At 34.9% G+C, this 16,153-nt stretch overlaps 1 protein-coding gene across 1 annotated transcript in view; it reads left to right on the top strand.

Moving 5' to 3' along the window:
• The first annotated feature begins 1,017 nt into the window (after positions 1-1,017).
• Positions 1,018-16,153, top strand: part of LOC138707356 (MOXD1 homolog 2-like) — a 270,333-nt gene continuing 255,197 nt past the window's right edge. The window contains exons 1-3 of the mRNA XM_069836638.1: positions 1,018-1,023; positions 1,214-1,317; positions 1,471-1,636. Coding sequence (XP_069692739.1) covers positions 1,018-1,023; positions 1,214-1,317; positions 1,471-1,636 — 276 coding nt within the window. The remainder of the gene's footprint in view (positions 1,024-1,213; positions 1,318-1,470; positions 1,637-16,153) is intronic.

Below are 16,153 nucleotides of genomic sequence, written 5' to 3'. Positions count from 1 at the left end.
AACACTGATTGCTATTTACACTATTCAACTGACACTTTCTCAACACTGACTTTACTATAAGCTAAAGTATTCTCCAGTACTCGATGGTAAATCACGATAATAACTCCAAAATGTTTCCCTTTTCTTGTCTTCTGTAGTGTTGGAGTAAATTTAAAGCTTCTAAGCATCGTATGTGACACGGAGAAAAACCCAAAAATCATTTGTGACTTTTGTCCTCTCTGTGAGGCCTGACAAGTAGTTACGCAGAAAAATGTGCAGTGTCTGTCGAGATGTTGGCATGTAAGATACATCTATCCGCAGAGTAACAAAATTGTTACGAGGGACAGTTAGCAGGCAAGGTTTTTTACGGACTGTAAAACTAAGATATTCGACTTTTAGTTTACGTCGATTCCGAAGAATGCCACACAAACTTTCTCAATCTGCCTTAAAATTCCATTTCTGTTGTCCGGAATTAAATAGGCGAGCTTCTGTTTCGTACCCATGTTTATCAACCAGGAATTATGTTTTTTTCTCTAACGGTGATGATTTTTAATTATATATGAATGCTGAAATCATAAAGAATGTGTGAGTGACTTGAGGAAACTTGCCCCAGTAAAAATCATTGCCGAACAAAAATTCTGATTGCAGTCACCAAAATTTCATCCAAGGTTTCTTACGAGGAAACAGACCCTCCAGATAATTGATGAACTTGAAGTTACTGAATTCTCAACTTGTTTTGTCACTACCATAGGAATTAATTATTTACAGCACTCTGCAGCTGAAGTCAAAAAGGGCTCACATGACCGTATCTGGAGCCATTGGGAACGAATAAACTGAATAATGTTTCAACTTTTACAGGACATGTAAAGGGATGGTTTTGAATTATGTATGAATACTGGAATGACAAAGAAATTTTGGGGGGCTTGAGGAAACTTGCCCCAAACAAAATCTTTGCCCACCAAAACTTCCAATTGCACCCGTCAAAATTTCATCCGGGGCTTCTTATGAGGAAGCCGACTCTCCAAACATTTGGCGAACATGAGGGTACTGAATTCTGATCATGTGACTGTCACTACCTTAGAAATGAATTATTAAATTTAAACTGCTTTACTAGTTGAAACCAGAAATGTCTCACTTGGCCATATCTGGAGGCATTGGAAACGAACCAACTGACTAATATTTCAACTTCTACAGGACACATAAAGGGATTTTGTTTTAATGTGCAATTTATCAGGCTCGTTTCCATGACAGCATCTCTGCCAATACGCGAGGGGCCCACGTGTTAACTGTCACGCACTTGGCCATAGCACGAGGCGGATCTCTTCGTGAGTTAAGGACGTTAACTTCGCGGCGGTCACGAGCTTCCTTCATTCCGCAATATTTGCAACTCTCGAGATCTGCTCGCACATCTTTGAATTTTCATAACAGAAGAGGGCCCCAAGTGATTTGTCTCTGGCGATGAGATCGGATCAGATGAACTCTTCGTGACAGAGATATCTCGTTGTTACAGGACCGGTACGCCCAGGACAGAGGCGAACCTCAACTGGACCCTAGTCAAGATTACGAATTGCTGCTGGGATACGAAAATGGAACGCACACAGTCATCAGGTTTCGAAGGCGCTACGATACTTGCGACCCACACGACTACAGGATCACGGTAAGTAAATCCATCTTCTTTCAAGACTCTTAATTAACTTCAAGTGTTTATTCCAATTCTGGTGTTTATATCTCCATTGATCAGCACTTCGTACAAATATACAGTAATACAGAATATTCTGCTTAGTTCCTTGCTCATCAGACATGCTTGTATGCCGGCGTAGACCGCGCCATTGTTAACCCTTAATTTCCCGCGTATTTTTTGTGATCTACTTCATTCTTATATTCCTGACGTCTTTCGGAATAAATGTTAGTCACACTCTAAAATACCATAAGAATTGAGTACACAGGAATAATCTCGAACGTTGACACGAATTTAGAGAAAAAATTAGAATGTAAATTCCAAGTATTACTCAAATACGCACCACTACTTCATTCTTGGCCCTTCATTGAAAGATGGAAATATAATATAATGGAAGCTACAAAGCTAAAAGTTCGATTCCAATTAAAATATCTGATCACGAGGAGAAGCAAGGTATGTTTCATATTATTAACGTGATTGTTTTATGAATTATAGTTGATAAGTTACAGCACCTTCTTCAAAATCAATATCCGATTTGAGTACAGCAATAGGGGAATTGGATATTTCACCTTTTTTTTTCAAAGTATTCGAAACTGCAAACAACGCAGTGAAACTAATCATAATATAATATACAGGGTCAACCGTTAGTAATGTCATAAATTTCAGCGGGTTATTCTTTGAGATATTTCCAACAAAAAGTTTACTACATTTTGCTCGTTTTTGCTACCTTACCGAAATAAAAATTGTTTCATATGAAACACTTCATAGTGTGTTTTGAGAAAGTCATTGATTTAATTCCCAAGGTGTTCATCAATTTAAGAGAGCAATAAATGATTGAAAGATTTTTAGATTTGTCTTTTAAATATTTAGGAATTTGATCCGAACAAAAGTAGAATTTTAAAATTTCCTTTCAGAACGAAAAGTTACATTTGTTTAGATCAAATTTCTGTTCATTTAAGGCACTAAACTAAAATTCTTCAGTAATGTATTATCATAATAATAGACTGTCTTAAATTGACTGAGCATATTGGGAATTGAATCAATGAATTTCCTAAAACATATTATGAAATATTTTATGCAAATAATTTTCTTCTCCAAAAGAAAGCGAAAAAGAGCAAAATTGTACTTGACTATTTTGTTTGAAATATCTGAAAGAATAACCCCTAACATTAATGAAATTTCTTGCGGTTCGTCCTGTATATATAGGATATAATATAATATAATATAATATAATATAATATAATATAATATAATATAATATAATATAATATAATATAATATAATATAATATAATATAATACAATATAATATAATATAATATATAATATAATGTGATATGATATGATATGATATGATATGATATGATATGATATGATATGATATGATATGATATGATATGGTATGATATATGATATGATATGATAATATGATATATGATATGATATATGATACGATGCGATATGATATGATATGATATGATATGATATGATATGATATGATATGATATGATATGATATGATATGATATGATATGATATATTTTGTGGTACATTAATATTTTGAATTTTCTGTTAAATTTGATAGATGTATATTTCATTAATGTTAGTTGATTATAAGTATCATTAAAATATATTTTTAAAATTTATATTACTGCACAAGCCTTTTCTCTTTTCGTAAGCACTTGTTTAGTAAAAATTCAATAACTGTGGAACTGTTCACTTTAGAAGGCTGTGATTTATCTTGAATTATAATGAAAACTACGTAGCTTACATTGACAGCATTTGTTCCTATGATGTTGCTTCTTGTTTGGTATTCAAGGCGGTAACAGCTGACGAAAGTTTTCACGTCTGTAGACTGCATAGTTTTGACTGCGATTAAAAAAAATGCACTTTCTTGCACGAGTTCCCGTTTTCTGAAGAACTGCTTAAGCTAGAACTCCAGAATTCTACCAATCGTTCATAAGGTTATTGAAATATGGATCTATTGTGGTAGACCTGAGACAAATAATAACACCACGAGAATAAAAATTGAAGGAAAAAGGAACACAGAATGGCATCAGATTAAAAATTGAATCTCACTTTAGGTTAATGGTATCTTGATGAAAAAGGTCAGTGGATTTACGTCATAGGGCTGTATATTCTGTAAATTTGTTATTATATTGTCTATAGTTCGACAGAAAATGGGAAATGAATTTGGTGTAGCTTAAGTGGTATAGGTCTTTCATACTACCATTAATTACGGAAACCACAAGTGTCGATGAAGGTTAGATTTGGGGTAATGAATGAAGAGTGTAGCCAATTTAGAAAGGGAACCATGTTACTCGAGGGAAACCTTGAACGACATTCACGTCATTGATAGCAGATTTAAAAAAAAAATACCTTGCTGATGAAATCTGAAATTCTATTTAAAATTCTTGAGTATAAGAATTACATCGAATTATATGAAATATCATCTCTCCCTTTTTCGAGTTAACGACACACAGTAGTTTCATCTAATATGACATATTGTAACCTAACGGTCGCTAATCTAGTTGTGCGTCCAGAAATTACACCAAACAAGTTTATATCTAACCACTGGGCTTCTATTTTTTCGAATACGAATTATGTTCCTCCACCTGCCACCCATCTGCCAGATAGCCGAAAGGGGTAGCAAGGAGACATAGGGGAGGTGTAGTAATAACAGACAAGGTGACAGGGCTGAAGGAATTGAGAGTAAATGAAACACTGCATGAATTGTGGCATTATTCTATAATGAATGGTGGCGGAATTGCTGCCTCACTTCTCAAGAATTCGGCCTACGTAATGAAAAAATTCTTATGATGGATGTTCTATAAATTACCTATAATTTGTTCAGAAAACAAAGCAGTAAATATTTTCGTAGCAGCTACTACATGGATTGAAGTACTACTCCACAGGCCACAAGGCTTACAGTAGTTCCATTTTGGGAAGTTTGCCAAACTCACCTTATAATAAGAACGATCTTTAATTATCGATGATCCGATGGCGATATACTTTATTACCCCATATTACATACGATTCACAATATCGATTCTTTACTATAGGCCTATGTAGTATGGAGAAATATGGAGTGTTTAATTTATTATAAGTACATACTTCAGGGATGACTGGAGGACAACGTTGTTTAGGCAACTGTCCGATTACAGATCTAAACCTCCGCTCCATCCATCCTTCATCATATGATAACGCAGAATTCCTGCATGGAAATAGCATATGTACTTCGGTACATCACAATAATATGATATGCGTAAATAATCACTTAGGCCCGGTTTCTTCAACCTTTGTTAAAATGCACCTAACATAGCGTTAATTAACTGGAAGTTAAAAGTATGAATTGCTGTTAAAAATATTGCGTTTCTTCAACTTTACATTTCACATTTTAACATTCTGTTTGTTAACTCTCTGTAAGGACCAGAGATTCTAGAGTTTAACCATAACCTATAACCAAGTATAGGCTCTATATATTACTATAATGTACCGAAGTACATATGATATTTCCATGCAGATATTCTGCGTCATCATACGATGAAAGAGTAATGGAACGGAGAAAAATTCTCTCCGGCGCCGGGATCCGGGTTTTCAGCTCTACGTGCTGACGCTTTATCCACTAAGCCACACCGGATTCTACCCCGGCGTCGGAAGAATCGTCTCAGTTTTAAGTTCCAACTCTTGGGTTCCCTCTGGTGGCCGCCCTCTGCACTACGTCATAGATATCTATGAACCTAGGACCGAAGTCCACACATGTGCTGAGGTGCACTCGTAATGAGTGACTAGTTGGCCGGGATCCGACGGAGAGAATTTTTCTCCGTTCCATTACTCTTTCATCGTATGATGACGCAGAATATCTGCATGGAAATATCATATGTACTTCGGTACATTATAATAATATATATGATATGCGTAAATCACTTCGTGATTTAAGACGGCGCTTATTCCGTCGGATCCCGGCCAACTAGTTACTCATTACGAGTGCACCTCAGCACATGTGTGGACTTCGGTCCTAGGTTCATAGATATCTATGACGTAGTGCAGAGGGCGGCCACCAGAGGGAACCCAAGACTTGGAACTTAAAACTGAGACGATTCTTCCGACGCCGGGGTAGAATCCGGTGTGGCTTAGTGGATAAAGCGTCAGCACGTAGATCTGAAAACCCGGGTTCAAATCCCGGCGCCGGAGAGAATTTTTCTCCGTTCCATTACTCTTTCATCGTAAGTATAGGCTCACTTCTGTTTTCTGAATTCTGACAATTGCGATTCTCGCTTGTTTCCGTTGTTTGATTCAGAGAGGATAGAAGTCTTTCTATTCTCTCAGGTTTTATTTCTGTTTCTTTCCTCATTTGTATCACACTATCACAATAGCATGGAGCGGCATATTGGTACCGGTATTGCTGTTATGAAATGGAAAACACTGGGACAAACAGAAATCGTGGGACTAATTTCTCTTCTTTCGAAAGAAACCTTCTGCTGGAAATTATTTCGCAGTATAAACCAATTAATGAGAATAAACAAACGAATCTACAAGTAAGTTGAAAGCGAAAAGTGAGACTTGGCACAAAATAGCCTATACTTTTGTATGACCTGCTGGTCTGTCAAATCACAGAAATCATCCGCTCTATTTATGTATTCATGGAATCATTTTCTAAATAATCCAGATATATAAGTTCAGCATCTAACGCACCAGCCATATTGGATACTTCTATGCTAACAGAGACTTAAATGATTTAACTGCATGAAATTGGGCAGTTAAATTAACATAGGTTTTAACAGCCTGTTACTACTAACAGTAATTGAAGAAATGCTTCAACTGTTAAGTTTACAGTTAAAATGGAATAACACACTGTTATAATTTAACAAAGGTTGAAGAAACCGGGCCTTAGTGATTTAAGACGGCGCTCATTCCGTCGGATCCCGGCCACTTAGTCACTCGTAATGAGTGCACCTCTGCATATAATGTGTTGGAAATTGCGCCACTGTATCGCTTCTAGGTGCTTTTAGTACAAAATTGCTGTTTATCAATTAAATCTACTTCTTTCCTTGGCCTAATTGTTGTAGCTGGTCTCATCTTTCGGCTTTAAAATTGGATTTAATAATAGTCTTTGCTGAATGAAAGAGAGCGTTAACTATTTCTGTGCATTTTTGTCAAGAAATCTTACTTCTCTTTCCCTTGTATTCCAACGTGGGAGGGAATCCATTCAGAAATGATCTATTTGCCTATTCCTTTCAGTTTCGTAGTCAGTGTATTGATTTCTGACACTTTTGACGATAATGTGTACTCTGAACATGATATAGCTTGAATTGCTGATAAAAAGTCACAGAATACAACTGCTTTTGGAAAGAATTTGATCTGTCAGATAGTTGGGAAAGGGGAATACGTGTTGCTTCAACTTATCCATAAAAATTTCTTTCATATTTACCCACAGAAATGTAGCACATGTAAAAAAAATATTTCTACATTAACCCTAGAACTATAAAACTTCACTGACAGTAACACATTTCACTTGCACAACACACTTCACAGACACAACACACTTCACACTTCACTGACACAACACACTTCTTCACTGATACATGACTTCAAGTAACAAAATATTAATTACACCCTTTAAATAGTGTGTATAATGTACTACCGTCTATTAGTAAAGTCCTTAGATTTAATAATAGTCTTTGCTGAATGAAAGAGAGCGCAGATTGTTCTGCGTGAACTATTTGTGTGTCTTTTTGTCACGAAATCTTACTTCTCTTTCCCTTGTATTCCAACGTTGGAGGGAATCCATTCAGAAATGATGTCTTTGCCTGATCCCTTCAGTTTCGTAGTCAGTGTATTGATTTCCGACAATTTTGACGATCATATTTACACTGAACATGATATAGCTTGAATTACTGATAAAAAGTCGCAGAATACAACTACTTTTTTGAAAGAATTTGATCTGTCACATAGTTGGGAAAGGGGAATACGTATTGCTTCAACTTATCCATAAAAATTTCTTTCATATTTACCTACAGAAATGTAGCACATGTAAAAAAAATATTTCTACATTAAACCTAGAATCCTATGGACATTATAAAGTTTTTTTCTTCAAGCCAAGATTTGGTGCAAAGTATCGAATATGAAAAGTCCACTGCAAGAATGATGGATGTCATTTGGATTACATTTTTCAGGAGAAACAATTGAAAGTTTGAAATTCTTAGCGCTCAAAGCTTAACTGTGATTTTCCGATCATTACTGGACAATGACTATCAGTGTTAATGCCATATAACTCTCTATGTACATTCTATATGTCTTAAGCTATGCATTGACAGTCTTGGTTCATTTTCGACAAGAAAGTGACATCAATCATTCTTCCAGTGGACTCTTCATATGATATTTGTTCAAATGTTTGGTTTTCATACCGAATATCTCGATATCGTTCTGTTGTTATTATAATCTCCGTCCATTCACTCGGGTGGAAATACCTCCTATTTAAGAATAAAGTTCCTGGTGCATTTGCGTGTAGCCTCCACCTCTTCTCCAATTCCATTTATTGAGCCAGAGTAGCCGATGGACTCTGAGATATTACCAGCGCAGCATTTCCCCTGGAGGAACATTTATGTGCCTGATTACTTTTTACGATCCGGCATTCACATCCCCTATTGACCCTTTCTTTCCCCCTCGGTCCATGCTCTGCTGGCTTTAAAATTATTTTCCCGAATTATTCCTCAATAGATGGATGTGGTTTTGATCAACTTCCTGTTTTAATACGGAAACGAATCGTTTCCATGGGCAAGTCTGTAATTCAAGATGTCCTCCGTTGTTATTATTATTATTTAACTTCGCTTTAGAATATGCCATTAGGAAAGTTCAGGATAACAGGCAGGGTTTGGAATTGAACGGGTTACATCAGCTTCTTGTCTATGCGGATGACGTGAATATGTTAGGAGAAAATCCACAAACGATTAGGGAAAACACGGAAATTTTACTTGAAGCAAGTAAAGTGATCGGTTTGGAAGTAAATCCCGAAAAGACTAAGTATATGATTATGTCTCGTGACCAGAATATTGTACGAAATGGAAATATAAAAATTGGAGATTTATCCTTCGAAGAGGTGGAAAAATTCAAATATCTTGGAGCAACAGTAACAAATATAAATGACACTCGGGAGGAAATTAAACGCAGAATAAATATGGGAAATGCGTGTTATTATTCGGTTGAGAAGCTCTTATCATCCAGTCTACTGTCCAAAAATCTGAAAGTTAGAATCTATAAAACAGTTATATTACCGGTTCTTCTGTATGGTTGTAAAACTTGGACTCTCACTCTGAGAGAGGAACATAGGTTAAGGGTGTTTGAGAATGAGGTGCTTAGGAAAATATTTGGGGCTAAGCGGGATGAAGTTACAGGAAAATGGAGAAAGTTACACAACGCAGAACTACACGCGTTGTATTCTTTACCTGACATAATTAGGTACATTAAATCCAGACGTTTGAGATGGGCAGGGCATGTAGCACGTATGGGCGAATCCAGAAATGCATATAGAGTGTTAGTTGGGAGACCGGAGGGAAAAAGACCTTTAGGGAGGCCGAGACGTAGATGGGAAGATGATATTAAAATGGATTTGAGGGAGGTGGGATATGGTGATAGAGACTGGATTAATCTTGCACAGGATAGGGACCGATGGCGGGCTTATGTGAGGGCGGCAATGAACCTTCGGGTTCCTTAAAAGCCATTTGTAAGTAAGTAAGTATTATTATTATTATTATTATTATTATTATTATTATTATTATTATTATTATTATTAGAGTAGAACCTCTATTATCCGTGGTAATGAAGGAGGTGAACTGAACGGTTAATCGAAAAAATGGGATAATTCATACCATAAAATATTTTCGTAAATTAAGTGCACTTTTTAAATTTCCTCCGTGGTCTTGTGTTTAACACGCTAGGCAGTTAATCAGTATCTCTCTCATATTTGAGAATTTTTCTCCTCAAATATTAATTGTCAATATTACAGATATTATTATCTTTAATATTCTCAAAGCTAGCAGTGCATATTTCTGTACAGATTACTGTGCACTTAACTGCGGAATCCCGGCCAAACAAGTCACTCAACTGAGTGCGCTCCTAATGTAATGGCAGTTGACATTGGACATATACGTCAACATATATGGCTAACTTGGAGTCAGGCCACAAAGAGAAACATTCAGGGAGAAAGGTTCGGTCCGGTGCTGTGGATTGAATTCGGCGTAGCTCAGTGGTCAGAGCGCTTGGTACGTAGAACCAAGGACCCGGGTTCGATCCCCGGCGCCGGAGCGAATTTTTCTCCTCAAATATTAATTGTCAGTATTACAGATATTATTCTGTAGGACAAATTAATAAAAATATCTTTAATATTTCATTGAATAGCCTATAAATTCTGACCTGCCCATGGAATTTACTGCTTAATTTAGTGCAGATCGTATTCAATAGAAGCATAAAAGGGCCATTTTTATATTGGGGACATTCCTTTATGGAAGGAGGAAAGAATTGTTTGGACGACGGTTAATTAATCCATTTCCAACAGAACGCAGTACGGAAAGATATTCTCTTCATCTTTTATTGTGTATATGTAGCGGGATAGTCTGTGTCTACAAGGCAAGAGAAGAAATTATCATTATATCCCTTTGTACAATTTTTTTTTCTTTCTGACCCTAGCTTAGGACTTACGGCAACTTTATTTTAGTAAACACGAAGGTCTAATGGTTGGGCTCCGGCATCCGCAGCAAGATCGCTTCTTTATCTTCCATAGGATGGCAATGCATACGTACTTGCATTTCCTTACGTAATAGCTGTTCTGCGAATATTTGTCTGAAGATTGGACAAAGAGAAAGAATACACACTGTGGTATTTATTCTAGACGAGGTTCCGCTACCATACTTAAAATACAAAAAAAGTGCTGCTAGAGGAAATATTTATATCTTTGAGAGATATTATCCATATTTTCTCGGAACTGGAGGAGTTATTTGACTAAGTGGAAACACCCGCAGAAATATTGCGCATTTTGATATTGATGTAAATTGTTTTCCGACCTTCACTCCAGTCAGCACGAGAACTTCTTTTCCAGAATATACAGACGTGGACAAATTATTAGACTAAATTAATTGTATGTGCAAAAAGCTGAATTTATCGGCACAAATAATGAACAAAAATGTATTTTGCACAGAAATAATGAACAGAAAATTGAGTCTGGAGGTTACTAATATTTTGTGAACATTCCCTTATTCTTTATTAACACGTTGATTTTGTCAGGGATGCTGGAAACCAAAGTTTGACACTTTCTTTGAATATCAGCATCATTTAGCCAGATATCAGACAGTGCTTTAAATAAGTCCATGTTTTGTTGTAAGCCTCTTTTTGTTCACTTTCTTCTTCAGTATAGATCACAGATTTTCATTTCCGTTCATGTCCGGTCTTCTTGCAGGCCATGGGAGAACAGACTGTTGAATATTTTCTGCAGTATATAACTAAAACACCATAGTACCAACACAGCCAGACAAAGTATATTTAACCATTGGAAAAATATACCAGAAGATATAAACAATCATATTTACAACAATAGAGACTCTGTGAATTATACTGATAGTTGATATGACGAACTATATTATGTTTCCAAGAAAAACGTTTTAGTCTAATAATTTGTCCACGTCTATACAGTAGAACTCATTCAACACGTAGTTCTAGTTTGTACATAATTATGTACAGGTCCCAGCAAAATTACATTTCATTACATGGGAATTATTTCTGAAATGTACGTAATACGTTTCTGTAATTAGCATTTATTTCAATTAGAGTTTGAATTGTGCGTATTTTTTCGCGTTGATGCGTAATAATGTTTGATTTTTACTTTACAAGATTTGTCTAATCACTTTTAATATATTTTCATCATTTATTACAATCCTCAAGGTCAACTGTGGGATACGGGGAAAATATAATTCATGTGACCTTGATCTCAAGGTTACGGGATTCCTACCGATCGAACTCACACAGCCCAGGCGAATACATAGACAACTTCCACTGTCATTACAGGCTAGTTTATCGTCTTTCTCACGGGACATGTTTAACCCTTCTGCTACCAAGGTTTCTCACAACTTACTACTACCAAGGGGGGGGGGGTAATACAATTACCCCGATCAAAATCATACATCAATCTTCCTTAAACACTTGGGATATGAACAATTTATGTTTTATTAATTATACTTACTAAAAATCTAAAAATATAAAATAATTATCCTTTTTTTTAAACAAAGGTGATTAAAAAAGTCCTGTGCCATTTTGTTGAAAACGGATACCAAAATTAATATATATGTTACTGATGACACTATAAGGTAACATATAGGCTACAGGAAATTTTAATTTGCCTCTCTTTCACTTCAAGACAAACTCCTTAATGTTACTGTACATAATTTTGACATGGTGGAAAACACATTTCCAAGCAATAAAAGTCAAGTACTATAACATAAACTGGAAATCATTTCAGTTAGATATTGAAAATTAAATATTAGGATACCGTACCTTATATAAAACCACGAGTAACTCAAAAACATGTAAATGAAATAAAAATTAATTTCTAAAAATAAGTCAATACAAATACGAAAGTAATAAATCGCCACTGACGTAGCTCAGTCGGCTAAGGCGCTTGTCTGCCGACCCGGAGTTGCGCTCGGGTGTGGATTTCCGCTTGGGGTGATTATCTTGGTTCGGTTTTTTCCAAGGTTTTCCCCAACATTAAAACAAATTTCAGGTGATCTATGGCGAATCCTCGGCCTCATCTCGCCAAATACCATTTAGCTATCACCAATTCCATCGACGCTAAATAACCTAGTAGTTGATATAGCTTCGTTAGATAACCAAGTAAAAACAAACGACTATAATTTTAGTTATTTGTTAAAATTCAAATACTGTATTCGAATATCACCTATACTGCAGTAAGCGTCTCGAAAAAAGACTAAACTAATCATTATATCTAACAAAATCACTTTCAGAAAAACCTTAAAAAAAATTACGAACAAAAGATCATCATAATATAAATCATATGCAGATGACACAGTTTTACTTTTTCGTGGAAAAGCCTGGTATGATGCATATAATAATTCAAATAAAGGACTTAAATTAATAAAAAAAATGGTTTGAGATAAATTACTGTATCTTCCTATCAACGAAAATAAAACCATAATTATTCCATTCTCATTATCTGAAAAATGTAATAAAACTCCTACATCTTTATTAAGTATTACATTACATAATTCTGATTGTTGTCTTATACTGTGTAAATATCTGATTATTAAAGAATCCTCTGAAGTTAAGTATTTAGGCATAATTTTCGATAATCATTTAAAATGGAACCAACACATTAATTACCTTTGTAATAAATTACGTAAAATAGTATATTATTTTGTTTTATTGAGGAATTACTTGTCAATAAGTTTATTACGCATAATATATTTAACTTTATTTCAATCGGTAATTATGTATGGAATTATAGGATGGGGTAGCTCATTTAAATCCAATTTTTATCCACTTTATTTATTACAGAAGAAAATAATTAAAATATATCTTCATAAACCTATTGATTTTCCATCTCAAAATTTGTTTTTAGACTTTAATGTACTTAACGTAAGACAAATTTATTATATTGTATTAATAAAATTCATACAAAAAAAATCGAACTAATTTTGAATTGTATTCTCATAGTTATGAAACAAAAGGTATGAATTCTTTAAGATTGTTTGAACCAAAATGCAACAGCAACACTGTTACAGTATTTAATCATAGTAGTAATTTAGGCCCAAGAATATATAACAAATTTATATTTAAATATCCTAATCTTGTCAATTCTAATAGTTATAGTATTAAATTTAAAAAGTTATGTATGGATTTTATAAAAATTGAAAAATTGTAAATTTAAATTTATATACTATAATTGCGCAGTAGACATAAGACAAGTTGTATTGTATAATTATTAATTTCAATTCAGGAATTCGCCCCTGATCACGAGTTCTACTCTTTCAGAGGCGAGCTAAAGTTTTTTCTGTGTATATTATATTTTATGTTACAATTATTAGCAAAATAATAAATAAATAAATAAATAAATAAATAAATAAATAAATTAATATAAAAAATATTATAAATAACACGAAATAAAATAATTTGGAGGCAGAAAAACATAAACATGAAGAAAATTAAGTTACTGTTTGAATTTTATAGCCTGGAATTGTCATGACACAGACTACAGACGGGGTAACAAGATAGCCCCACATAAATAATGTGAATTATAACTTAAATTAGAGTAATTATTTATGTTATTGTTAATTCAAATTGTCAGTGGATATATAACGGACAAATATGTGGAATTTCAAAAAGAAATATGGAGAAAAATAAATATAATATTGAAAGTCGTCAGTGGGGTAATCACAGCAGGATGGTTAAAAATATTCCAAGAGATGCAGATCACTGAGAATCTGTCAAGCAATATTATGTGATAATAGAAGGAATCGCCACTCACTAGAAGACAAAGTTAGATTTATGAAATAAGTACGGAGGTAAGAGATATGTACAGTAATTCTAAAATGTACAACATTGAAACAGTACGACAAGGTTGCAAGGTTGTAGTATGTCACCGCTACTTGTAGGCTTTGTTCAGTGGATTCGTTCTCTGTTAATTAGCGGTTATCATTGGATCGATGATTCATAATATGTTCATATACCGAATGTGAAACATATGTTATATTCCGTTTGCAAAATTGACATAGTTCTGCAAATCCACTTAAAAGCTGATGACATTTCATATTCTGGTACGGGAATAGTGTTTATTTGATCTGTGCTGTAATCTCGTTCATTAGACAAAATACAATCATTTCCAACGCTCAAATAAAAATTGTAAGCTTGAGTTTAGAGTTGTTCGTGTCGAAGACATCGGAACTGCTTCAAATTTCAGCTGTTTAATGTCTTTTCAGAGCTAAAAATTGTAGCGGCTATACTGTACAGTAAAAGAATTTTTATTTTATTTTATTTTATTTTATTTCTTTTTTTTTAGAATTTAATCTTGAAAGACTTTCATTATACAGTATCTTTCGAAATTACGTTCTTTTTCTGAAATAAGTGAGTTATTTCCAAGCTTTGTGCTAGCAGGTGCGTCACAAAAAACTAAACGAGAGTTTAATGGAACTGGAACAAAATGACAGAGCATTTCTCTTGGCAATATTTGTAATTATGACATAAACGTAATCATAATAAGAACACAGACGAAAATTCATCTGCTTGGAACTGTCTACGGGAATTGTTTGTTGGAATTTCTGCGCAAAAGTACCGGTGCTATTGAGTGTATACACGATGTTTTCACAATTATAGACACAACCAGCGGGGATGTGTAGAGGGCAATGAAACAAGGCCAAATGTCGTAATAAACATAGTTGTGGTAAAAACAGTTTCCGAAATCTATGGGATTTTATTATATTTCGTCACTACAGGTGCTCTGGGCCAACATAACATCCGATAAGCACTGGAGAAAGAGAGCATTGTAGCATGTGCTCAATATTACCACGGTTCATGATAAGACAATCTTACACGTTCGAATATCCCTCCGATCTCAGTGAAACAAGCGGTAGCTTGCCAGTTTGAGATAACATCCGGTAAACCTAGAAAACACACAGTTGGATGGAGCCCTTCGATTGTGAAAACGTTGTCTGTATTTCTCAATGGCAGCCAAAGCATTGTCATCACAAAATTCATAAACAGAAAGCATGTTTGCATATGCACTATGCGAAAACTAATGCCAAGTGAACGTGTATTCAGTTGTATGTGTTGCGGTGTTCAGATGCTGCCGTGTGCTAAGGATCTGGAGTAACACGTTAAGTATAGTACACGGAACCGCAAGACGTTTCAGTATTTCTCCACAAATTCCTACATTCTATATCAGGTTAAATCGATGTAATTGCACCCAAACTACATTATCCTGAAGCATTTTACATTCCTCCTGAGACACTCTGTATGAACTCTTATTTTTGTGATGCCGCCAAATGGTTCGAAACTGATTTCAAACTTTTCTGTGATAAAATTCAACGCTTTTGTTTACTTTAAAGCAGTGGTCGGTATTCCTCGACAAGCAGGGCCATAATTGTTTCATTGTTCATTCAGCGTTAAGTAGTCTGGGTATTCTGCCACTCCTACCTTCCCTTTTGCTGTGTATTTCGGGCTGAATTTTATAAGACGTAATTTTTTCCGACCACTCCTTTAAAACATGCACCTGTTGAAGTAAAATTTCTTTGAATTATTCTGTACTCGAAGATGTCCTGGACAGGTCATAGACCTATATCTTCGATTTGTAGTAGACTTTCTCATGTACTCTATTTATTACGTAACTTTAAAGTGTGTCTGTCTCATATTCTCAAAAATTAGTTTCAATAATTATGATGTGCACTGTCAATTCCACCCGAGCTAGATATTTCCTGGGGGAGCGCTTATCGAAAAGT

Source organism: Periplaneta americana, chromosome 10, assembly GCF_040183065.1.
Source record: "Periplaneta americana isolate PAMFEO1 chromosome 10, P.americana_PAMFEO1_priV1, whole genome shotgun sequence".
NCBI classification, from domain to species: Eukaryota; Metazoa; Arthropoda; class Insecta; order Blattodea; family Blattidae; genus Periplaneta; species Periplaneta americana.
This window is presented reverse-complemented; position numbering and strand designations above follow the sequence as displayed.